Genomic DNA, 26,903 nt, shown 5'->3' with positions numbered 1-26,903 from the left:
GGAGTTAATTGACAGCATGCCAGGGTGAATTGCAGAGGTCTTGAAAAAGAAGGGTCAACACTGCAAATATTGACTCTTTGCAGCAACTTCAAGTAATTGTCAATAAAAGCCTTCGACACTTATGAAATGCTTGTACAGTGCCTTGCGAAAGTATTCGGCCCCCTTGAACTTTGCGACCTTTTGCCACATTTCAGGCTTCAAACATAAAGATATAAAACTGTATTTTTTTGTGAAGAATCAACAACAAGTGGGACACAATCATGAAGTGGAACGACATTTATTGGATATTTCAAACTTTTTTAACAAATCAAAAACTGAAAAATTGGGCGTGCAAAATTATTCAGCCCCCTTAAGTTAATACTTTGTAGCGCCACCTTTTGCTGCGATTACAGCTGTAAGTCGCTTGGGGTATGTCTCTATCAGTTTTGCACATCGAGAGACTGACATTTTTTCCCATTCCTCCTTGCAAAACAGCTCGAGCTCAGTGAGGTTGGATGGAGAGCATTTGTGAACAGCAGTTTTCAGTTCTTTCCACAGATTCTCGATTGGATTCAGGTCTGGACTTTGACTTGGCCATTCTAACACCTGGATATGTTTATTTTTGAACCATTCCATTGTAGATTTTGCTTTATGTTTTGGATCATTGTCTTGTTGGAAGACAAATCTCCGTCCCAGTCTCAGGTCTTTTGCAGACTCCATCAGGTTTTCTTCCAGAATGGTCCTGTATTTGGCTCCATCCATCTTCCCATCAATTTTAACCATCTTCCCTGTCCCTGCTGAATAAAAGCAGGCCCAAACCATGATGCTGCCACCACCATGTTTGACAGTGGGGATGGTGTGTTCAGCTGTGTTGCTTTTACGTCAAACATAACATTTTGCATTGTTGCCAAAAAGTTCAATTTTGGTTTCATCTGACCAGAGCACCTTCTTCCACATGTTTGGTGTGTCTCCCAGGTGGCTTGTGGCAAACTTTAAACGACACTTTTTATGGATATCTTTAAGAAATGGCTTTCTTCTTGCCACTCTTCCATAAAGGCCAGATTTGTGCAATATACGACTGATTGTTGTCCTATGGACAGAGTCTCCCACCTCAGCTGTAGATCTCTGCAGTTCATCCAGAGTGATCATGGGCCTCTTGGCTGCATCTCTGATCAGTCTTCTCCTTGCATGAGCTGAAAGTTTAGAGGGACGGCCAGGTCTTGGTAGATTTGCAGTGGTCTGATACTCCTTCCATTTCAATATTATCGCTTGCACAGTGCTCCTTGGGATGTTTAAAGCTTGGGAAATATTTTTGTATCCAAATCCGGCTTTAAACTTCTTCACAACAGTATCTCGGACCTGCCTGGTGTGTTCCTTGTTCTTCATGATGCTCTCTGCGCTTTTAACGGACCTCTGAGACTATCACAGTGCAGGTGCATTTATACGGAGACTTGATTACACACAGGTGGATTGTATTTATCATCATTAGTCATTTAGGTCAACATTGGATCATTCAGAAATCCTCACTGAACTTCTGGAGAGAGTTTGCTGCACTGAAAGTAAAGGGGCTGAATCATTTTGCACGCCCAATTTTTCAGTTTTTGATTTGTTAAAAAAGTTTGAAATATCCAATAAATGTTGTTCCACTTCATGATTGTGTCCCACTTGTTGTTGATTCTTCTCAAAAAAATACAGTTTTATATCTTTATGTTTGAAGCCTGAAATGTGGCAAAAGGTCGCAAAGTTCAAGGGGGCCGAATACTTTCGCAAGGCACTGTAATTATACTTCAGTATTCCATAGTAACATCTGACAAAAATATCTTAAGACACTGAAGCAGCAAACTTTGTGGAAATTCATATTTGTGTCATTCGCAACTTTTGACCACGACTGTATAGTTTTTTTGTGCTCTAGGGCAATGTAGTCTCGATGGAATTTGTGTTTGTGGTTCTGGCAACTGGACCTCTTTCTCTACTCTCCTTCATAAATTTCCCTGCTCAGCAGCTCACCCCCTCCATGGTGTATGCCTCCTCCCCCATCTCAACTGCTCCCTCATCTGTCTCTCTCCCCTCTTTGGAATATCCCTTCATCCTGTGTCTCCCTCCTCCATTCCTCCTCCCACCTCCTCTCCAACTCTCCTTGCTTTATCCCCCCATTCCTCCACCTGTCCTCCCTGTTGACACTGCAGCGCTGCAGTGAGTATCGGGGATCCTATGCTGACATCAGGGAGAAAACCCCAGTTGCACAACAGCTACTGAGGAGCATCCCGCTCCAGCCCACTACTGACTGCCTGGGAGAGGAGAGGCCAGAGGGAGAGTCCCTCCTTGTAGACACAGGTTATGAGGCTTCTATTTAAAGACTATAAAATAATCATGATCAACAGTGAAAGACTGGAGATTCCTTTTCAGTGAACCTAGCTGTACAGTGAACCCAGACTAATCGTGCTGTTATTTTAGTCCGAGCACACTTGTAATGGTCTGCATTTTTTTGCGTAACCATCCACAGTAGCAATAGCTCTGTACTCCTGTTGTGAATGTGATTATATCCATGGATCTATGAGTCTTGGTAGAAATAGCATATTGATTACAGGCCCTGTGTGTGAAAGAGCACTACCTATCAGTGCTTTAGTGCAGTACAGTGGTTCTGCTCAAAATGATCATATAATCCAGAACACAACAATAACACCTTATAGAGGCGTGGAAACGGTATGTCCATTGGTACTGGCGCAAACTCTTAGTAAATATACTCATAATATAAGAGTAAGTTACCGAAATGACAGTTCTGTACTGACTGAATCGTCCCAGCCTCAGTTCTGTACTGACGGAATCGTCCCAGCCTCAGTTCTGTACTGACTGAATCGTCCCAGACTCAGTTCTGTACTGACTGAATCGTCGCAGCCTCAGTTCTGTACTGACGGAATCGTCCCAGCCTCAGTTCTGTACTGACTGAATCGTCGCAGCCTCAGTTCTGTACTGACTGAATCGTCGCAGCCTCAGTTCTGTACTGACTGAATCGTCCCAGCCTCAGTTCTGTACTGACTGAATCGTCCCAGCCTCAGTTCTGTACTGACGGAATCGTCCCAGCCTCAGTTCTGTACTGACTGAATCGTCCCAGCCTCAGTTCTGTACTGACGGAATCGTCCCAGCCTCAGTTCTGTACTGACTGAATCGTCCCAGGCTCAGTTCTGTACTGACTGAATCGTCGCAGCCTCAGTTCTGTACTGACTGAATTGTCCCAGCCTCAGTTCTGTACTGACTGAATCGTCCCAGCCTCAGTTCTGTACTGACTGAATCCTCGCAGCCTCAGTTCTGTACTGACTGAATCGTCCCAGCCTCAGTTCTGTACTGACTGAATCGTCCCAGCCTCAGTTCTGTACTGACTGAATCGTCCCAGCCTCAGTTCTGTACTGACTGAATCGTCCCAGCCTCAGTTCTGTACTGACTGAATCGTCCCAGCCTCAGTTCTGTACTGACTGAATCGTCCCAGCCTTAGTTCTGTACTGACTGAATCGTCCCAGCCTCAGTTCTGTACTGACTGAATCGTCCCAGCCTCAGTTCTGTACTGACTGAATCGTCCCAGCCTCAGTTCTGTACTGACTGAATCGTCCCAGCCTCAGTTCTGTACTGACTGAATCGTCCCAGCCTCAGTTCTGTACTGACTGAATCATCCCAGCCTCAGTTCTGTACTGACTGAATCGTCCCAGCCTCAGTTCCACCGCACATCACTCAGTTTGAAGAGTGAACATTGGGTGGCGCTCTTTGCTAAGGAGAGAGAGAATGGAGGCAAGTTGGAAGAGAAGTGATGTAGTCTCTAGGTGGCAGAATATACCCTGGCATGCGCCATCCCTATATCCAGTGTATTGGACAAGTGTCTTGTCAGGAATTATGAAATGAGGCTCTTCACAGCCTATTCTTAGTTTTACCTGGAAGTTTGGATCAAGAGTATGGTAAATGGGTACTTTTTATTTTGCAGCATCTTTTGTTGCTTAGTCTAACTAACCTTCTCCTAAACACTTTCAACTAGCAAAACATCCACAACCTAACAGCTAAGAACGAAGCTAAGCTTTGTGTTTCTGATACCTTAATAAATACCCCACAAGCCTTCAGATCTAGTCGGTAATAGACTTCCTAGAACTGCATCTGAAGAGCATCCACTACGGTTACCAATACACTCCGTATCGGAGAGATATGCTCAGTGATGGCTTATGCAATGTGTCAAACATATCGTGTGAGTGTGTGTGTGTTTAAGGGTGTTGGCATGGGGTTAAGGAGATGGGTCTTGACACTCTAACCCATCTGTCTAAAGTTTAACTGTGTGTGTGTGTGTGTGTGTGTGTGTGTGTGTGTGTGTGTGTGTGTGTGTGTGTGTGTGTGTGTGTGTGTGTGTGTGTGTGTGTGTGTGTGTGTGTGTGTGTGTGTGTGTGTTAGGTGTCTACTCTGTAAGGATGTATGCAGGGTAGGGTCAATATGCCAGGGTGTATCTTGTTGAATAATTTTGCTTCTTGAAACTTCCAGACAAGTCCACCTGGTTGCTCATTTCACCATTGTGACATGTCTTCCTGACTGCTCATGGCAACATGTAGTGTAGTGGAGTTACTGTAGTCTGTTCTGTCCTATCCCATCAGCTACTGGGCTCTGTGCTGTGGAGGGCCACGCAACACCTACTGCCAACTAATGAGAGAGAGAGCGAGGTAATGAGAAGTGTTAAATTGTATGCGTGTGTGTTCTTTACATTTCATAGTTACCTTGTCCACACATTCTCATCATAGTATATACATGCAAATCATAGCTATTGATTATACAGTCAAGCTGTTACAAATCAAATCTATTTTTTTTGGTCACATACACATGGTTAGCAGATGTTAATGCGAGTGTAGCAAAATGCTTGTGCTTCTAGTTCCGACCGTGCTGTAATATCTAACAAGTAATCAAACAATTTCCCACCTACTACTTTATACACACACAAGTGTAAAGGAATGAATAAGGAATATGTACATATAAATATAATGATAAGTGATGGCCGTGCGGCATAGGCAAGATATAGTAGATGGCATAGAGTACAGTATGAGATGAGTAATGTAGGGTATGTAAACATTATATAAAGTGGCATTGTTTAAAGTGACTAGTGATACATTTATTACATGCAATTTTGAATTATTCAAGTGGCTAGAGATTGAGTCAGTATGTTGGCAGCAGCTACTCAATTTTAGTGATGGCTGTTTATCAGTCTGATGGCCTTGAGATAGAAGTTGTTTTTCAGTCTCTCGGTCCCAGCTTTGATGCACCTGTACTGACCTCGGCTTCTGGATGATAGCGGAGTGAACAGGCAGTGGCTCGGTTGGTTGTTGTCCTTGATGATCTTTTTGGCCATCCTGTGACATCGGGTGCTATAGGTGTCCTGGAGGGCAGGTAGTTTGCCCTCGTTGATGTGTTGTGCAGACCTCACTACCCTCTGGAGAGCTTTGCGGTTGTGGGCAGAGCAGTTGCCATACCAGGCGGTGATACAGCCCGACAGGATGCTCTCGATTGTGCATCTGTAAAAGTTTGTGAATGTTTTTGATGACAAGCCAAATTTCTTCAGCCTCCTGAGTTTGAAGAGGTGCTGTTGCCTTCTTCACCACGCTGTCTTTGTGGGTCGACCATTTCAGTTTGTCCGTGATGTGTATGCCGAGGAACTTAAAACTTTCCACCTTCTCCACTACTGTCCCGTCGATGTGGATAGGGGGGTGCTCCCTCTGCTGTTTCCTGAAGTCCACAATCATCTCCTTTGTTTTGTTGACGTTGAGTGTGAGGTTATTTTCCTGACACCACACTCCGAGGGCCCTCACCTCCTCTCTGTAGGCCGTCTCGTCTTTGTTGGTAATCAAGCCTACCACTGTTGTGTCGTCTGCAAACTTGATGATTGAGTTGGTGTGCATGGCCACGCAGTCATGGTGAACAGGGAGTACAGGAGAGGGCTGAAAACGCACCCTTGTGGGGCCCCAGTGTTGAGGATCAGCGGGGTGGAGATGTTGTTGCCTACCCTCACCACCTGGGGGCAGCCCGTCAAAAAGTCCAGGGCCCAGTTGCACAGAGCGGAGTCGAGACCCAGGGTCTGACGAGTTTGGACGGTACTATGGTGTTAAATGCTGATGAGCACCATTCTTACACATCACCGATGCACTTGCTAATAAACTCACTCACCGAATCAGCGTATACATAAATGTTGTTGTCTGAGGCTATCCAGAACATATCCCAGTCCACGTGATCAAAGCAATCTTGAAGAGTGTAATCCTATTGGTTGGACCAGCATTGAACAGACCTGAGCACAGGCGTTTTCTGTTTAAGGTTCTGTCTATCGGTTGGGAGCAACAAAATGGAGTCGTGGTCAGATTTGCCGAAAGGAGGACGAGGGAGGGCTTTGTATGCGTTGCGGAAATTAGAGTAGCAATGATCCAGAATGCTGCCAGCCCGGGTCGCGCATTCGATATGCTGATGTTTTCAGATTAGCCTTGTTAAAAGCCCCAGCTACAATAAATGCAGCCTCAGGATATATGGTTTCCAGTTTACATAGAGTCCAATGAAGTTCTTTCAAGCCCTCCGAGGTGTCTGCTTGGGGGGGATATACACGGCTGTGATTATAATCAAAGAGATTTCTCTTGGTAGATAATGCGGTCGGCATTTGATTTTAAGGAATTCTAGGTCAGGCGAACAAAAGGACTTGAGTTCCTGTATGTTGTTATGATCACACCACGACTCGTTAATCATAAGGCATACACCCCCGCCCTTCTTCTTACCAGAGAGATGTTTGTTTCTGTCAGCGCGATGCGTGAAGAAATCGGGTGGCTGTACCGACTCTGATAACATATCCCGAGTGAGCCATGTTCCCGTGAAACAGAGAATGTTGCAATCTCTGATGTCTCTCTGGAAGGCAACCCTTGTTTGAATTTCGTCTACGTTGTTGTCATGAGACTGGACATTGGCAAGTAGTATACTCGGGAGTGTTGAAGAATGTGCCCGTCTACGGAGCCTGACCAGGAGGCCGCTCCGTCTGCCCCTTCATCGGCGTCGTTGTTTTGGGTTGCCTACTGGGATCCGATCCATTGTCCTGGGTGGTGGTCCAAACAGAAGATCCGCTTCTGGAAAATCGTATGCCTGGTCGTAAAGTTGGTGAGTTGACGTTGCTTTCAAATCCAATAGTTCTTCCCGGCTGTATGTAATAAGACTTAAGATTTCCTGGGGTAACAATGTAAGAAATAATAAAACAAAAAACTGCATAGATTCCGAAGAACGCGAAGCGAAGAGACCATCTCTGTCGGCGTCATTTTCTGGATCACCTTACATTCTCCTTCCTAACAGAAGAAATGTTGTTTTTAAAGCTGAAACACCTTTATATCCCTAGAGATGTTAGTTTGTCTTATGAAGTGTCTGCCACTGTGTCCAACAACACACCACAGAGCTACTGTAGGCGGTTAGCACCACACTGCTACTGTAGGCTGATGTAGGTTGTTACCATCACACTGATACTGTAGGCTGATGTAGATTGTTACCATCACACTGCTACTGTAGGCTGATGTAGGTTGTTACCTTCACACTGATACTGTAGGCTGATGTAGATTGTTACCATCACACTGCTACTGTAGGCTGATGTAGGTTGTTACCATCACACTGATACTGTAGGCTGATGTAGATTGTTACCATCACACTGCTACTGTAGGCTGATGTAGGTTGTTACCTTCACACTGATACTGTAGGCTGATGTAGGTTGTTACCATCACACTGATACTGTAGGCTGATGTAGGTTGTTACCATCACACTGCTACTGTAGGCTGATGTAGATTGTTACCATCACACTGCTACTGGAGGCCAATGTTGGTTGTTACACCACATTTCTACTGTAGACTGATGTAGGTTGTCACCATCACACTGCTACTGTAGGCTGATGTAGGTTGTTACCATCACACTGCTACTGTAGACTGATGTAGGTTGTTACCACACTGCTACTGTAGGCTAATGTATTTTGTTAGCACCACTCTGCTACTGTAGGCTGATGTAGGTTGTTACCACCACACTGTTACTGTAGACTGATGTAGGTTGTTACCACACTGCTACTGTAGGCTGATGTAGGTTGTTACCATCACACTGCTACTGTAGACTGATGTAGGTTGTTACCACACTGCTATTGTAGGCTGATGTATTTTGTTAGCACCACTCTGCTACTGTAGGCTGATGTAGGTTGTTACCACCACACTGTTACTGTAGACTGATGTAGGTTGTTACCACACTACTACTGTAGGCTGATGTAGGTTGTTAACACCACACTACTACTGTAGGCTGATGTAGGTTGTTACCACCACACTGTTACTGTAGACTGATGTAGGTTGTTACCACACTACTACTGTAGGCTGATGTAGGTTGTTAACACCACACTACTACTGTAGGCTGATGTAGGTTATTACCACACTGCTACTGTAGGCTGATGTAGGTTGTTAGCACCACTCTGCTACTGTAGGCTGATGTAGGTTGTTACCACCACACTGTTACTGTAGACTGATGTAGGTTGTTACCACACTACTACTGTAGGCTGATGTAGGTTGTTAACACCACACTACTACTGTAGGCTGATGTAGGTTGTTACCACACTGCTAATGTAGGCTGATGTAGGCTGTTACCACACTGCTACTGTAGGCTGATGTCGGTTGTTACCACACTGCTACTGTAGGCTGATGTAGGTTGTTACCATCACACTGCTACTGTAGACTGATGTAGGTTGTTACCATCACACTGCTACTGTAGGTTGTTAACCTCACACTGCTACTGTAGACTGATGTAAGTTGTTACCACACTGCTATTGTAGGCTGATGTAGGTTGTTACCACACTGCTACTGTAGGCTGATGTAGGTTGTTACACCACACTGCTACTGTAGGCTGATGTAGGTTGTTACCACACTACTACTGTAGGCTGATGTAGGTTGTTACCACCACACTACTACTGTAGGCTGATGTAGGTTATTACCACACTACTACTGTAGGCTGATGTAGGTTGTTACCACACATGCTACTGTAGGCTGATGTAGGTTGTTACACCACACTGCTACTGTAGGCTGATGTAGGTTGTTACCACCACACTACTACTGTAAACTGATGTAGGTTGTTACCACCACACTACTACTGTAGGCTGATGTAGGTTGTTACCACCACACTGCTACTGTAGGCTGATGTAGGTTGTTACACCACACTGATACTGTAGGCTGATGTAGGTTGTTACCACACTGCTAATGTAGGCTGATGTAGGCTGTTACCACACTGCTACTGTAGGCTGATGTCGGTTGTTACCACACTGCTACTGTAGGCTGATGTAGGTTGTTACCACCACACTACTACTGTAGGCTGATGTATGTTGTCACACCACACTGCTACTGTAGGCTGATGTAGGTTGTTACCACACTACTACTGTAGGTTGATGTAGGTTGTTACCACCACACTACTACTGTAGGCTGATGTAGGTTGTTACCACCACACTACTACTGTAGACTGATGTAGGTTGTTACCACCACACTGCTACTGTAGGCTGATGTAGGTTGTTACCACAGTACTACTGTAGGCTGATGTAGGTTGTTACCATCACACTGCTACTGTAGACTGATGTAGGTTGTTACCATCACACTGCTACTGTAGGTTGTTAACCTCACACTGCTACTGTAGACTGATGTAAGTTGTTACCACACTGCTATTGTAGGCTGATGTAGGTTGTTACCACACTGCTACTGTAGGCTGATGTAGGTTGTTACACCACACTGCTACTGTAGGCTGATGTAGGTTGTTACCACACGACTACTGTAGGCTGATGTAGGTTGTTACCACCACACTACTACTGTAGGCTGATGTAGGTTGTTACCATCACACTGCTACTGTAGACTGATGTAGATTGTTACCACCACACTGCTACTGGAGGCCAATGTTGGTTGTTACACCACATTTCTACTGTAGACTGATGTAGGTTGTCACCATCACACTGATACTGTAGGCTGATGTAGGTTGTTGCCATCACACTGCTACTGTAGGTTGTTAACCTCACACTGCTACTGTAGACTGATGTAGGTTGTTACCATCACACTGCTACTGTAGGCTGATGTAGTTTGTTACACCACACTGATACTGTAGGCTGATGTAGATTGTTACCATCACACTGCTACTGTAGGCTGATGTAGGTTGTTACCTTCACACTGATACTGCAGGCTGATGTAGGTTGTTACCATCACACTGCTACTGTAGGCTGATGTAGATTGTTACCATCACACTGCTACTGTAGGCCGATGTTGGTTGTTACACCACATTTCTACTGTAGACTGATGTAGGTTGTCACCATCACACTGCTACTGTAGGCTGATGTAGATTGTTACCATCACACTGCTACTGTAGGCTGATGTAGTTTGTTACACCACACTGATACTGTAGGCTGATGTAGGTTGTTACCACCACACTGCTACTTTAGGCTGATGTAGATTGTTACCACACTGCTACTGTAGACTGATGTAGGTTGTTACCACACTGCTACTGTAGGCTGATGTAGATTGTTACCACACTGCTACTGTAGGCTGATGTAGGTTGTTACCACACTGCTACTGTAGGCTGATGTAGATTGTTACCATCACACTGCTACTGTAGGCTGATGTAGATTGTTACCATCACACTGCTACTGTAGGCCGATGTTGGTTGTTACACCACATTTCTACTGTAGACTGATGTAGGTTGTTACCACACTGCTACTGTAGGCTGATGTAGGTTGTTACCATCACACTGCTACTGTAGGCTGATGTAGGTTGTTACCATCTCACTGCTACTGTAGGCTGATGTAGATTGTTACCATCACACTGCTACTGTAGGCCGATGTTGGTTGTTACACCACATTTCTACTGTAGACTGATGTAGGTTGTTACCACACTGCTACTGTAGGCTGATGTAGGTTGTCACCATCACACTGCTACTGTAGACTGATGTAGGTTGTTACCACACTGCTACTGTAGGCTGATGTAGGTTGTTACCACACTGCTACTGTAGGCTGATGTAGGTTGTTACCATCACACTGATACTGTAGACTGATGTAGGTTGTCACCATCACACTGCTACTGTAGGCTGATGTAGGTTGTTACCATCACACTGCTACTGTAGGCTAATGTAGATTGTTACCATCACACTGCTACTGTAGGCTGATGTAGATTGTTACCATCACACTGCTACTGTAGACTGATGTAGGTTGTTACCACACTGCTACTGTAGGCTGATGTAGGTTGTTGCCACCACACTGCTACTGTAGGCTGATGTAGGTTGTTACCACCACACTGCTACTGTAGGTTGTTGCTATACACATTGGTGCTGCTGGCTTCCGGGTTGGATGGGCAGTGTGTCAAGAAGCAGTGCAGCTTGGTTGGATTGTGTTTGAGGACGCATGGCTCTCGACCTTCGCCTCTCCCGAGTCCATACTGGAGTTGCAGTGATGAGACAAGACTAACTACTACCAATTGGATACCATGAAATTGGGGTGAAAAAAATATTAAATGTGTCACTAGTGTAACTGCTTTCTTCCTGCGAAGGAGAGGCGGACCAAAACGCAGTGTTGTTGAAGTTTTTTAATAAGAAAACTAAACATGAACATAAAACAATAAACGTGGAAAAAACCGAAACAGCCCTATCTGGTGCAGCAAACACAGGCAGGAAACAACCACCCACAAAATCCAACACAAAACAGGCTACCTAAATATGGTAAATATGATTGAGAACCATATCAGGCCAAACATAGAAATAGACAAACTAGACACACAACATAGAATGCCCACTCAGATCACACCCTGACCAAACAAAACATACAAAGCAAACTATGGTCAGGGTGTGACAACTAGTCACTTTAATAATGTTTACATATCCTACATTACTCATATATCATATGTATATAGTGTATTATATTCATCCCTTTACATTTGTGTGTATAAGGTAGTTATTGGGAATCTGGTAGATTTACTGCATAATCGGAACTAGAAGCACAAGCATTTCGCTACACTCGCATTACCATGTGTATGTGACCAATACAATTAGTGCAAGGCGTGCGTACTAGCGGTAGAGAAATCAGGCGCAGGAGAGCAAAGACTGTGTTCCAACAGCGCAGTTTAATGAATAAAATCACCGTGAACAAAAACAAAAACCCCAGACATAACGTGCACTTACAATAAACAATACCAGACAAGGACATGTGGGGAACAGAGGGTTAAATACACATATAATTGATGGAATTGAAACCAGGTGTGTGGGAAGATGTTACGAATCCCTTTGACCCGGCAGTCTAGGGGGGATGGTAACGAGACCCGTAACATAACTCATGCAAAGTATAGTAGTGAAAAAGTAACAGTGAGAATGAAAAACCACAGACAACTAAATTACTGTCAAACACTCATGGTTTATTTTGAAACACACAGTAAAGGGGGGTGGGAAAAGGGGCTGAGCTGGACCCAAGGAAAGAAACAAATATCCAAAAACACCCCTAAGCTAGACTAGCCTACTTCAATACAGCTAACTGACTAACCAAAAAATACAGCGGGTGGTCCGCCCAGTTCTAACTAGTGTTCTTAGACAAAGTATTCCTACAGGTAATGTATGCCCATGAGCGACTTGGCTTGGTACCCCCTTTTCCCACCATCAAACAAACAGTCAAACACCATAACAAAACAATACTCCCAGGATAACAGACAAAGTGACATGTAGTTGAAAAAACCAAAGAGAGCTCAAAGAGAGAGAGAGAGAGAGATTGAGCTCCAGAGAAAACAACTGAATGGGTTTTAAACCAAGGGAAAGGGGATGTGATTGGGTAATGGAAACAGGAGGAGGTGTGTCTTCTGATTGATGACTGATTGGGGAATGATGATTGCCACCAGAAGGAGTGAAAAGAAATACACACACAGGATACACACTCAGGATACCTGTATCTGTAACAGAAGACAAGACAAAACAAATGGAAAATGAAAGGTGGATCGGCGATGGCTAGAAGACTGGTGACGTCGACTGCCAAACGTCACCCGAACAAGGAGAGGGACCGACTTCGGAGGAAGTCGTGACAATTTGATTTATTCAAATATATATATTAAATTATCTTTAGCTCACAACCTCAAATGAATAAGCTGCATGTATTAATTAAATAGTTTGTGGAAAGGGCTTAGTGGTAAGTGACAAAACTGTAAATATTCTGCAGTGTTAATCTTGATGTGATCGAGGACTGTGCTTCTTAATGGAAACTCGAAGAAAAGTAGTATATTCGTCCTCAATTGTTTTAGTCCACCATTTTATGAAATTTACTTTAGATCGATCTAAGTTATTACCAATGTGTTTTATCAAGTCAAATTTTTCAGCTAGATACTCTCCAACTTTTTGGAATTGATTAAGAGTTCTAAAATGGGGTATGGAAAAATGTAGGTCAAGACTTTTTTTCTTATCGGTTTTCAATTTTTTTTAATGATAATTGCTAATTGACATAAATTTATTTGTCACATGCCTATGGATGTCTTTATGAGTTTGCAATCTGAAAGCTACTTCTGAAATGTTGTTGGGCAGAAATTGTTTACTCGAAATATAAAGTTGCTTGGTAAGTTCTCTGTCTTCAAAATTAGATTTAGAGTCATGGCTTTTCTTATTGTTATACTCAGTGTTAAAAATGGCAAATTTGTCACAATAGTTTTCATAAGTAGGACTACTGATTATCAAAATAAAGTCATTGAATGAGCTGATATATGGATCTACAAAGGTTGTCAACTTTCCAGTCAAACCGTACCATTTGCTGTATCCAACAATAGTTTTTATACCATAAGATTTGTACAGTTCTGCTGAATCCTTAATGAGTAAATCCATGCATGAATCATGACCGGAATTTTGCAAACAAGGAGAATTGAGCGTATAGATAAACAATTTAGTATTTCGCAATTTCTCATTGTTTTTCAATATTTGTTTTACTTCCTCAAGAAGTAACTTTTCGGTATGAATATTTAAATGTTTCCCCTTACCCATCGTCTTGCAATCGTCTAATTTAAATAAACCAACAAAAACCGGTTCTCCACCACAAGGTGACTCTATAAATGCCCATGCATGTTGCGTATCAAACTTTTGCTTGCAACCCTTTGTTTGTAATGAGTAGTATTTATCAAGAAATTCAGAAATGTTTTCAAAATGCTTTGGGATGTTTTGGTTTTCCGTCAGACAGTCCGTAAAAATCGTTGTTATGCCATACTTGTTCAGTTCTGCTAATTCAGTTATTTTATGACCTATCATTTGCAAAGGAGAGTTGAGCGAATACATAGAAAATTTTATATTTTGTAATTGCACTTCATTTTCCAACATTATTTTTGTTTCCTCAAGAAGTAACTCTTTGGTATGAATAATTATTGGAGGTTTGTTTTCCATATTCTCTATATTGTTAGGTTCCGGAATTGCAACAAACACATCACCAGTTAAGAATGCCCATGTCATTTTAAGATAAATGCAATCTTTTATTTGTAGAAGGTAAAATGTATCACGTCATTTGTTTTCAACTTGATTTGGGAGGTCCATTGACTGGTCTGGAAAGTTGATGTTTGCAGGACTGGGGCTTCCTCTGTAAGGGGAATGAAAATAGCAAAATTAGTTTTGCAATTTGTAACCTGTTCGTGAGGGGTCAAAGAGAGCTAAAGATAGTAAAATCTTCTAGTAAAGATTCAGAAAATAACTATGGACTCTGGATTTACACGTCAAATGTATAACAATATCGTTCTATTGTTATACATTTGACGTGTAAATCCATGTCTTCCACAATTAGTATGTTTAATATTAGTCCACTTTTGGTACAGTGTCAAATGTTGCATGTCAGCTTCAAGATTTCAAAATTAATTGCTTTCTGTCTCCTGATGCCAATAAGCATATTGTGAAAATGTAGATCATACCTCTGCGGGATCTCAATCCCCTTACTGGTTGAATTGGCATCCATATCCTCCTCAGGAGGCCCTCCGTTCGATAAAATGTTTGTGTTGGTGGAAGGGTTCACATCATCAGGATCCCCTCCCTCAGACAGTGATAGGTGCCTCTTCTTACTGCAGAGAAATATAATGATGTTATTCACCATCAATGTCACAAACTATTAGTTGTTGAAAACTATTTATTAAGTTTGAAATACTTAAAAATGTTTTCAAATACAATTTGTAAATATTTGTTTTTTAAAACGGGGTTTCTTAAATTGTACATGTAGGTAGAGATATTAAAGTGACTTTGCATAGATAATAATAGAGAGTAGCAGCAGTGTTCGGGGGGGGGGGGGGGGGGGCAATGCAAATAGTCTGGGTAGCCATTTGATTAGCTGTTCTTATGGCTTGGAGGTAGAAGCTATTTAGGAGCCTCTTGGACCTAGACTTGGTGCTCCGGTACCGCTTACCATGCTGTAGCAGAGAGAACAGTCTATGACTAGGGTGGCTGGAGTCTTTGACAATTTTTAGGGCCTTCCTCTGACACCGCCTGGTATAGAGGTCTTGGATGGCAGGAAGCTTCGCCCTGGTGATGTACTGGGCTGTATTCACTACCCTCTGTAGTGTCTTGCGGTCAGAGGCCGAGCAGTTGCCATACCAGGCAGTGATGCAACCCGTCAGGATGGTGCAGCTGTAAAACCTTTTGAGGATCTGAGGACCCATGCCAAAACTTATCAGTCTTCTTAGGGGGAATAGGTTTTGTCTTGCCCTCTTGTCTTGGTGTGCTTGGACCATGTTTGTTTGTTGGTGATGTGGACACCAAGGAACTTGAAGCTCTCAACCTGCTCCACTACAGCCTTGTCGATGAGAATGGGGGCGTGCTCGGTCCTCCTTTTCCTGTAGTCCACAATCATCTCCTTTGTCTTGATCATGTTGAGGGAGAGGTTGTTGTCCTTTAACCACACGTCAGGTCTCTGACCTCCTCCCTATAGGCTGTCTCATTGTTGTTGGTGATCAGGCCTACCACTGTTGTGTCATCAGCAATGACCTATCATTTGCGAAGGAGAGTTGAGCGAATACATAGAAAATGTTATATTTTGTAATTGCACTTCATTTTCCAACATTTTTTTCACTGCCTCAAGAAGTAACTCTTTGGTATGACTAATTATTGGAGGTTTGTTTTCCATATTCTCTATATTGTTAGGTTAGGTTAGGTTAGGTCCAAGGTTCCTTAGCTTAGTGATGAGCTTTGAGGGCAGGTGGGAAAGGACAGTGTGGAGTGCGATTGAGATTGCATCATCTGTGGATCTGTTGGGGCGGTATGCAAATCGGAGTGGGTCTAGGGTTTCTGGGATGATTGTGTTGATGTGAGCAGTGACCATGTAGCGGTATTTATTAGAGAGGGGTAAAGAAAGCTTTTGTTCGGGCGCCAGGCAGGTATTAACCATGCCGAAAGGAAAAGAGTAGAATAGAGAGAACCACTACCAGACCCACACACATCAGCAGAAGAGACTGCCTAGAGTGTAGCCTGTTTACCAGATAGCCAGTGGAGAGAAAAAAGAATACACACCATATAAAACCCACATCACAGCACAGGGGTAACCCCAACAAGAATACCTCATACAATAATACTAATACTAATAATGGCAGAGCAATTCAACAGCAACTTCATACAAGAATGAACCCAGTCATCAACATAGGATTTGCAATAATCTGTATTATTGTCTAGTGGATGAGTGCAGAGGGTATGAATGTGGGGGGTGTTCATCGACACAACAAAGGCCTTAAAAATGTCCAGTCTTCTCGGCCACATGTCATTAGTACATCTCAATACAGTTCACATAACAATACACAATTTGCAAGCAACCTCCCTTTTAACTGAAATGTCCAAATACTTCTGGCAGGGCAGTAATAGTCCAGCTCTAAGGAACTTCAATGGGAAGTGCATTGGAAAAATAGAGAGTCTGTTGCAGGGTAAAGCACTGGAACGATAGAGGGAAGAGAAAAAGAGAAAGAGAACAAGAGAGATCTTAGCTGTGGTCTTCAGGCGTGCAGGTGTACTGTCTGACTGTCCGATGGTTTGTATGTTAAAGCTTCGCAACAATGTTGCTACTAATCCATGCGATCCATAACGGGCGCGGTCCCAAACGAAAACAACCACGACCTAGAGCGATTACACCGATGATTGAGTTAAACACTCTATAAACTACACACGCTGAAAACAAACAAAACTTCTGCGGCACAGCACACACAGTCAAACTGTCGCGCCACCAAAGAGCCCCTCCCCAAAGAGCTGAACGAGCTCTCTTTATATTCTTCTTCCTTACTGCTCATGCGCTCTTAAAGTGGCAGTGCACGGTGAAGGCTCTGTGCAGATTTCGCCACACTCCTCCCCCCATGAAAAAACAATGCCTGTAGAAACAGAGAGGATGCAGGCTTTGACAAGTTCATGTTCCTGCTACACAAAACCAGGGAAGTCCTCCTCATCAGAGTCCTCCACGAAGAGGTCCTGCAGGTGTTGCTTTTGCCTGCGATCCAGCTCTTCTGCCGTAGGGTAGCAGGGCTTTAGGTCAACAACATGCACTGTCCTGACATCTTCCCCAGTGTCCTCCAAACAGACCAAGTAGTTCACTGGTCCCAACTGCTGCACTACACGGTATGGACCTTTCCATCTCGAAGCTAGCTTGGCAGTGAACTTCTTAGATGCCTTTGACAGATGATGTGAACGTACCCAGACACGAGACTGGGGTGGAAAACACACATCTCGTCTATGTTTGTCATAGTTTCTCAGCTGTCGTTGTTTGGCTTTGGTTTTGCTGGCCTCCACTCTGGCTAGCAAGGTGTGGTGGTGTTGTACGGCATCAAACGCTGGGCAGTCCGGTGAAACATTCGAACTTTGCAAGACCCTGTCCATCGGACCTTTTAGTGGTCTTCCCAGGTGGAGTTCGGCGGGAGTGACCCCAGAAGTCTCCTGCACGGCAGAGTTCAGTGCAAAGCGAAATTCTGGAAGATGCTGATCCCACCTTGTGTGCTGATCCCCCACGAATGAAGCAATCATCCCCTTCAGGGTTCGGTTTACCCTCTCGGTCAGGTTGGTCTGAGGATGGTAGGCTGTGGTCAGCTTGGCAATTACACCCCAGTAGGTACAGAGCTCTTTGTATATTCCTGATATGAACTGCGGACCTCGGTCAGAGAGGATTTGGTCGGGAATTCCGAATCTGGTAAAAACCTCCCTTCTCAGAATTAGAGCAATGGCTGATGCAGTGGCTTTGCGGAGGGGAAACAGCTCCACCCAGTGTGTGTAGTAGTCCACTACCACCAATAAAAATTCATTCCGTGTCCCCCGGCTGGTAGGAAAAGGTCCCATGAGGTCAATTCCCAACATTTCATTTGGATGGTTCACCACGGTCTGCTGCATTTTCCCGGCAGGTCTGCCAATGTCTGGTTTGTATTTCTGGCAGACTTCACACTGCTGTACAAACTTCCGGGTATCAACCCACATGCCTGGCCAGTAAACCACCTCTAGTAGTCTTCGATAAGTTTTAAAAACTCCAAGATGGCCACTCATGGGATTGGCATGATAAGCTTGGATTATCTGGTCACACAATGTAGAGGGAATGAAGACGCGATAATGGGTGCTGTGTATTCCATCTCCTCTTGGAGTTTTTCGATACACTTTATCCTGAATTATGCTATACTTCTCATTGAAGCAACTCTTGGAGTCTTCTTCAGACAGACTCTTGTGGATCGCCATGATGGCAGCATCCTTCTGCTGTGCTCTCCATACACTCTCATCATCCAGAGGAAAGGAATCATCCAGACATTTAGCGGTAGTATAGGTACTGCACAAGGGAGGACAAACATTGGCAGTCTCTGTAATCCGAGAAAGGGCATCTGGTACAACGTTCAGTTTTCCTTTGCGATACTCAATGATGAAGTCAAACTTCTGCAGTCTGATAGACCAGCGAATAAGACGGCTGTTGGTCTTGCCTGATGCCAGAACCCACTGCAGAGCAGCATGGTCTGTGACAACGGTGAAGATCTTTGCCTCCAAGTAGTAGCTCCATTTCTCCAAAGCCCAGACCACAGCGAGGCATTCCCTTTCAGTCGTTGAATAATTCCTCTCGGCTGAATTAAGGGTGCGACTTGCATAGGCAAGAACTTCTTCTGTTCCAAGTCCTGTTTGTTGAGCCAAGACTGCTCCAAGTCCTGTTTGACTTGCATCCGTGTACACAATGAAATGAGCATTCAGGTTAGGATGTCCAAGCACTGGAGGAGTAATTAGACTGTTTTTGAGTGCTTCAAATGCACCTTGGCATGCAGGGGTCCATTGGAATTTCACACCTTTCTTCTTAAGGTGATTGAGGGGTTCGGCTACCTTTGAAAAGTCAGGCACAAACCTGTGGTACCATCCAGCCATACCCAGAAACCGCTGAACAGCCTTGAGGGATGTGGGAATTGGGAATTCCTGCACGGCTGCAACTTTGGCTGGATCTGCATGGATACCTTCAGCATTAACCACATGACCAAGGAACTTGAGTTCTGGCAGACAGAAACGACACTTCTTCAAGTTCAAGGTCAAACCTGCAGCCTTTAGTCTGTCGAAGACGGACTGAATGTCTTGCAGATGATCCGCAACAGAGGAGGAGTAGATTATGATGTCATCCAGATAAACAAGACAATTTCTACCCCTCAGATCTCCCAGGACAGTCTCCATCAACCTTTGGAAGGTTGCTGGAGCATTCTTCAAACCAAAAGGCATGACTTTGAAGGAGTACAAACCAGCAGGGGTGACAAAGGCAGTCTTGTCCTGACTAGCGGGATCCATTGACACCTGCCAATAGCCACTGTTCAGATCCAGATTACTAAAGATGGATGCTCCTGCCAGAGATTCCAGTATGTCATTTATGTTTGGTAGAGGGTAGGCATCACTTTCTGTTATGGCATTCGGCTTCCTGTAGTCCACACAGAATCGATATCCACCATCTTTCTTAGGAATCAGGACAACCGGAGAAGCCCATCCGGAAAAAGAAGGTTCCACAATTCCATTCTCCAACATGCTTTTGAGCTGTTCATTGAGAATTGCCAGTTTGGCGGGGGACAGCCTGTAGGGACGCTGCTTAATGGGGACCTCATGCCGGGTATAGATTTTGTGTTTGAAGACGGTTGTACGGCCGAGTGTAAGAGTACAGACCTCACTGTTCACGTCCAACATCTGGGATAGCTGCCACCTTTCATCATCCGACACACATGCCTGTTCCACCGCTTGTTTGATGTAGAAATCAGCATCAGGTTCGCTTTTGCTCTCGGATAGAAGGGGGGGTACGGCGGTAATCAGGGTGATAGTTGGGTTCTCAGACTTCACTGGTGGAACATGTTTTTGTCTTTGCCTCTTTATATTTTCTCTGTCTCTGACTTGACCTTGTCCGGACTCTGCATAATGTAGCAGGCTCCAACCTGAAATCAGTGCATTACCAGGTTGAAATGGATGAGGCTGAGAATAGTCAGAGTGCAGCCGATAGGAGGGTTCGGACATCGAGATGGTCAGTCCACTGAAGAACAGGAAGTCTAGGCCAAGGACTACAGCAAATGCAAGGCTTGAATCTGCAAGAATTGCCACAGGAAGGTTAATAGTCTCACCATGCAGTTGTATTATTATACTAATCCAGCCCCAAGGGAGTGGTAGGTTCTCCATTGGCCAAGTACAATGGTCCCTCCTCCCATGTTCGTAGCTCCTCATGAGGTAATGCCATGTTCTGCCACAGGGCCTCTTGCATCAGGGTGTAAGATGCCCCTGTGTCGATTATGGCCTTCCCTCTCCAGTTCCTAACAGTCAGAGGAACCAATAGTTGTTGCGGAATAGGAATAAGACCGCTAGCTGTGCTGTCTAAAGGCTTCATGGTGGGCATTAAGGCTGACCCAATTGTATGCAAGCCACCACGCCTGTCTAGACTTTCAGTCTTCGGTCCTTTCCGACCTTTTCCTGAATCCTGACGCTGGACATAGAGCGGGCAAGAATCTGGAGGATGTTGAACTTTACACCTCCAACACATAACTGGACTTTTGTCCTGGATCTTGGGTACAAATATCTGAGACGGTTTAGCCCCAGGAGAGTTATTGGTATACTGGGATGAGGGAACCGGGTTTTTAGTTTGGAGGTGGCGCTTCCAGTCCTTCTCAAACTGAGTCCCAAGACGCACCAGATCATCCACATTTTGCACACGTTCTCGAAGTTGACTAGCAAGGCGGGGAACCATGTTCTTAAGAAGGAGTTTGACCATCTCCTGCTCAGTAATGTCAGCCTTCCATCTCCTACATAGAACTCGATAGGAGAAGGCAAAGTCCCGTATTGGCTCTGCTTCACCCTGGACTCTGTTACGAACACGTTCCGCCAGTTCATCCCCATAGTCCTCTGAGAGGAAGGCTAAGAGGAATATTTTTTGAAACTCCTCCCAGGTTGACACATGTTCACGGGCTATCTCCCACCAGTCTCTTGCTGTACCATGGAGAACACTGCGGAGGGTGGCAAGAACCTCCAAGTCAGTAAGGGGCCGGATAGAAAGAAAATCATTACACTTAGATAAGAAAAACAGTGGATCAACATCATCTTCTGGGCTGCCAAAAGTGGGGAAAAGTAGTTTGATAGGGAGGGAGCGCTCTAGAGGAGGCATGACAGTGGCAGCGGGAGTTCTGTTGTTTAACAGTATCTTCAGAGGGGTTTTTGTAGCACTACCTGTTCCTATTACCTTACTGGCCAAGCCAGTGGCAGAGGTAAAACCTGAGGGAGGTGCAGAAGATTTGTCCAGAAGGGAAAAGCACTGCATTACCTCCTGGTGCAGCCCTTCCAGTTGAAGGTCTGTGGCCTTCTGTGCTTTTTCCATCTCATTAACGGTGTCCTTTTGAGTCTGTTCAATCAAAAATCGTAGTTCCCCTGTGAGAGAGTTCTTCATGTCCTCCATAACTTCCTTCAGATAAGAACACACTCCCTTCACAACAGAGGCTGACTCCTCTGCTCTCCGTTTTTGTTCGTCCTCAAGAAAGAGTATGACTTGATGATGGTTAGTTTCCATTTGTGTTTTGAACCGGTGCAGTTTTCCTTGAATATCCTGCTTCAGAGAATCTTGTAAATATTTCTGTCTCTGAACAATTTGTTGTTGGTTTTCCTCCATTTGACAGGGAAGGTAATCCAACCTCCTCTGCATATCTGTCTGATGAGCCTCCACACATTCACTGAGTTTGCGAATGGCATTCTCCTGCATTGTCAAACTATGATTGGTGTGTGTCCATTGATGTTCCAGTTGTCCAGGGATCACAGAGACACCTCTCCCAGTCTCTCTGGACAGGGTAACCGGAAGGGTTTGAGGAGAGGGTAAGGGTGGAGATGTTAGAGGTGAGCCAGAAGCCTGGGGATTAGGGGCAGTGCTATCCAACTCCATTAGTTCATCGAGTCCTTCCTGAATGAAAGAATCCCGAACATGATTACCATCAGGTGTGTCCACATTGACACAGTATGGGGTTCCAACAAAAGACATGATTCAACCTTGTGTGGATGGTGTCATGGGTGTTTCTCTTCAAGTCCCTGTTCGGGCGCCAATTCTGTAGCGGTATTTATTAGAGAGGGGTAAAGAAAGCTTTTGTTCGGGCGCCAGGCAGGTATTAACCATGCCGAAAGGAAAAGAGTAGAATAGAGAGAACCACTACCAGACCCACACACATCAGCAGAAGAGACTGCCTAGAGTGTAGCCTGTTTACCAGATAGCCAGTGGAGAGAAAAAAGAATACACACCATATAAAACCCACATCACAGCACAGGGGTAACCCCAACAAGAATACCTCATACAATAATACTAATACTAATAATGGCAGAGCAATTCAACAGCAACTTCATACAAGAATGAACCCAGTCATCAACATAGGATTTGCAATAATCTGTATTATTGTCTAGTGGATGAGTGCAGAGGGTATGAATGTGGGGGGTGTTCATCGACACAACAAAGGCCTTAAAAATGTCCAGTCTTCTCGGCCACATGTCATTAGTACATCTCAATACAGTTCACATAACAATACACAATTTGCAAGCAACCTCCCTTTTAACTGAAATGTCCAAATACTTCTGGCAGGGCAGTAATAGTCCAGCTCTAAGGAACTTCAATGGGAAGTGCATTGGAAAAATAGAGAGTCTGTTGCAGGGTAAAGCACTGGAACGATAGAGGGAAGAGAAAAAGAGAAAGAGAACAAGAGAGATCTTAGCTGTGGTCTTCAGGCGTGCAGGTGTACTGTCTGACTGTCCGATGGTTTGTATGTTAAAGCTTCGCAACAATGTTGCTACTAATCCATGCGATCCATAACGGGTGCGGTCCCAAACGAAAACAACCACGACCTAGAGCGATTACACCGATGATTGAGTTAAACACTCTATAAACTACACACGCTGAAAACAAACAAAACTTCTGCGGCACAGCACACACAGTCAAACTGTCGCGCCACCAAAGAGCCCCTCCCCAAAGAGCTGAACGAGCTCTCTTTATATTCTTCTTCCTTACTGCTCATGCGCTCTTAAAGTGGCAGTGCACGGTGAAGGCTCTGTGCAGATTTCGCCACAACCAGCCTTTCAAAGCACTTCATGGCTGCAGACATGAGTGCTATGGGTCGGTAGTCTTTTAGGCAGGTTACCTTAGTGTTCTTGGGTACAGGGACTATTGTGTTCTGCTTGAAACATGTTGGTGTTACAGACCCGGACAGGAAGAGGTTGAAAATGTCAGTGAAGACACTTGCCAGTTTGTCAGCACATGCTCGCGGTACACGTTCTGGTAATCTGTCTGGCCCTGCGGCCTTGTGAATTTGGACCTGTTTAAACGTCATACATCGGCTTTTGGTTGGGTTATGTACATACAGTCACTGTGGGGACGACGTCTTCGATGCTCTTATTGATAAAGTCAGTGACTGATGTGGTGTACTCCTCAATGCCATCGGAAGAATCCGGAACATATTCCAGTATGTGCTAGCAAAACAGTCCTGTAGTTTAGCATCTGCTTCATCTGACCACTTTTTTTATTGACCCGAGTCACTGGTGCTTCCTGCTTTGATTTGAGCTTGTAAGCAGGAATCAGAAGGATAGAATTATGGTCAGATTTGCCAAGGTAAATGAAGACTTGAGTTACAACCAGGTAGATTCAGCAACATGACATCAACACACCCAGTGGGTTGACTTCCTGCTTACATAATTCATCAACTGAATTCACATCTGCCAAGACTGCCAATATTGTCTGTTCCCAATGTGGGAGGGCACAAATGCGTCATACCATTGGTGGTTCTCATTCTCCTCACTCTGGGATCTGGTTGATTTAGCAGCCACATCCTCCTCAGGAGGGCATCTATCAGAAGAACTGTCTGTGTTGCTGGGAGAGTTCACATCACTCCCCTTAGACAGGGGCCTCTTCTTACTGTAGAAAAACATGAAGAAGAAACAAATCCATCATTATTACAAATGGAACTCACAAACACTGAGTAGCCCCCCTCCTTCTGGTTGAGCAGGTTTCTATTTTTTCCTTCGTAAAGAACAGTTATAAATGTAACAAGTCGTTAATTTATACTGTCATAAAAAATAACTGTGTACTGAGTGGTAATAGTTTAAAATGCATTATCTGTAGCACTTTACATGTGTTGCTTTACAGCCATCTTGGTAGCACTTTACATGTGTTGCTTTACAGCCATCTTGGTAGCACTTTACATGTGTTGCTTTACAGCCATCTTGGTAGCACTTTACATGTGTTGCTTTACAGCCATCTTGGTAGCACTTTACATGTGTTGCTTTACAGCCATCTTGGTAGCACTTTACATGTATTGCTTTACAGCCATCTTGGTAGCACTTTACATGTGTTGCTTTACAGCCATCTTGGTAGCACTTTACATGTGTTGCTTTACAGCCATCTTGGTAGCACTTTACATGTGTTGCTTTACAGCCATCTTGGTAGCACTTGACATTACAGTAATAACATGGTAATAGCATAGTAACAATGTTTTGTAATTCACAATAGCATTATTTTGATGATGAGTAACCATGTCACCACCACTTTATGCCGTGCTGTAATGTAAAGTGCTACTAAGATGGCGGTAGTACCTTTAAACTGCTGTGTCACTCAGAGATCTTTTCCACTTTCAAGATAACACCAGTGCTGTCATTACTCAAGCTGTAGCAGGTGCCACCATACACACATTTGATCTAGTAAAACATTTTTCAGAAATACAAGGAATACAATAGGATTGGTCATAACGACAATCTTTATGATATCAGATGCTGTAGCACATCCAGCATGAGGTTTCTGTGGTCAATGGAATACAGCAGTAAAAATCTGCCCGAGTTTGCCCTGTTCAATCACATTCATTCTCTTAAAAAAAAATGCAGTTTTCTCATTAGTTGGGAATGTTCTTTGAAATGTCTCATACAACATATTTGGCTCATCTTTATCAACCTACTGCGTACCTTATGCTATTAGCATGCTAACACTCATTAAGACAGACTGGTAGCAAATATAGCATAACTAGCCATCGCTAGCATTCACTGGTTGAAGTAACTTTTGAGTGTCATGGAGTTGACTGATGACTATGACATGCAAATATATTCATCACAACGTTTGGATGGGAGCTATAATCCGGTTATGACACAAAACAATTTTAATTTTAGAAAATAAGTAGTGTCGACCTATATTGTCATTTTTTTCTGGTTTTCTGTTTATTTATTTTTATCTTTATTTAACTAGGCAAGTCAGTTCAGAACAAATTCTGGGTTAACTATCTGTTCATCGGCAAAACGACAGATTTGTACCTTGTCATCTCAGGGATTCGAACGTCCAACGCTCTAACCACTAGGCTACCCTGCTACCCCATGGTAGCCTAGTGGTAGAAAGGAATCAAAGGAAATGTATATTTATATACTTACGGAAAGTGAGCCATCACAACGCATTTAGGTTGCTCCAGAAGGCTTGGCATTTCCAAGTTCGATTGTGGATTTTTGTTTGCCACTGCAAAAAAAATGTTACGCTTGTGTCTACACTTGGCATCTCGTTCATGTTTGTGTCATTCGGTTCGCTGTCAGGCTAGAGTATACCCACCTTCCACCTACTTTTCCCCATTGGCCCATTTATAATGTAATTCTCATTTTGACCAATCAATGTTTATGTTAGTGATCCACATCTTCCTTTTTGTATCACCTGACCTACAGGTGTCAGTACATGGAATGGAATGCTGCCTGTCCTGTCCTGATACCGGGTGTGAGACAGTTGCTGAGTCATATCAGATCTTATAACACCTGGATTAGTTTTTTCCGCATCACCTAACTACATCATACGGTATGTTATAGCAACCTGGTGCCCGATGGCACCGTCGGGGACGTGGCATGCAACCATTGGTTGATGACTACAATATCTAAGCTGGGCGACGCAACCAAAGTATTTGTAACAAACATTTAAGGAAACTACAGTCCCAAACTGCACTCTACTCACAGCAAACTCCTTAACCCTCTCAATAGTCTACACATTTTGAACCATACTATTACAATTACAAATAGATCTTGGCTTCAGAGAAATGAATCAACTTTATAATTTGTGAGTGTAAGATTTCATCCAAAAGCAACAAGCAACTAAATCTGAAAATGGGGAACCTAAACACACTGGTTAATTTTGATCTTGGTCAGATTGAAACTGAAAACCCCTGAGGTCATGCCTTAGCTCTGGTTGTCTGGCAGGAGTCAATAGATACTGGAGATAGGAATGCCCCATTGCCTGAGAGTGACACATCATTTTTTTGTGTTAGAGAGAAAGAGTGTGTGTGAGAGAGCAGGGGAGGGAGGAGAGAGACTGCAAGATGTTTTGTTTTTGTATTTTTCTTCACCTTTATTTAACCAGGTAGACTAGTGGAGAACAAGTTCTCATTTACAACTGCGACCTGGCCAAGATAAAGCAAAGCAGTGCAACACAA

At 43.9% G+C, this 26,903-nt stretch overlaps 1 protein-coding gene across 1 annotated transcript; it reads right to left on the bottom strand.

Moving 5' to 3' along the window:
- Window positions 1–12,389: 12,389 nt before the first annotated feature.
- Window positions 12,390–26,170, bottom strand: LOC149971570 (uncharacterized). The gene is made up of 4 exons (XM_090219426.1): window positions 25,867–26,170; window positions 24,230–24,370; window positions 14,913–15,059; window positions 12,390–14,587 (listed from the first exon to the last, which is right to left on the bottom strand). The coding sequence occupies exons 1-4, from the start codon at window positions 25,914–25,916 to the stop codon at window positions 14,512–14,514; spliced, it is 414 nt and encodes a 137-aa protein (XP_090075552.1). The 5' UTR covers window positions 25,917–26,170; the 3' UTR covers window positions 12,390–14,511.
- Window positions 26,171–26,903: the final 733 nt, after the last annotated feature.

This window comes from Oncorhynchus mykiss, chromosome 25, assembly GCF_057628025.1.
Source record: "Oncorhynchus mykiss isolate SJ-2025 chromosome 25, ASM5762802v1, whole genome shotgun sequence".
NCBI classification, from domain to species: Eukaryota; Metazoa; Chordata; class Actinopteri; order Salmoniformes; family Salmonidae; genus Oncorhynchus; species Oncorhynchus mykiss.
Note: the sequence above shows the minus strand (reverse complement) of the source record. Positions and strands in the feature narration are given on the sequence as shown.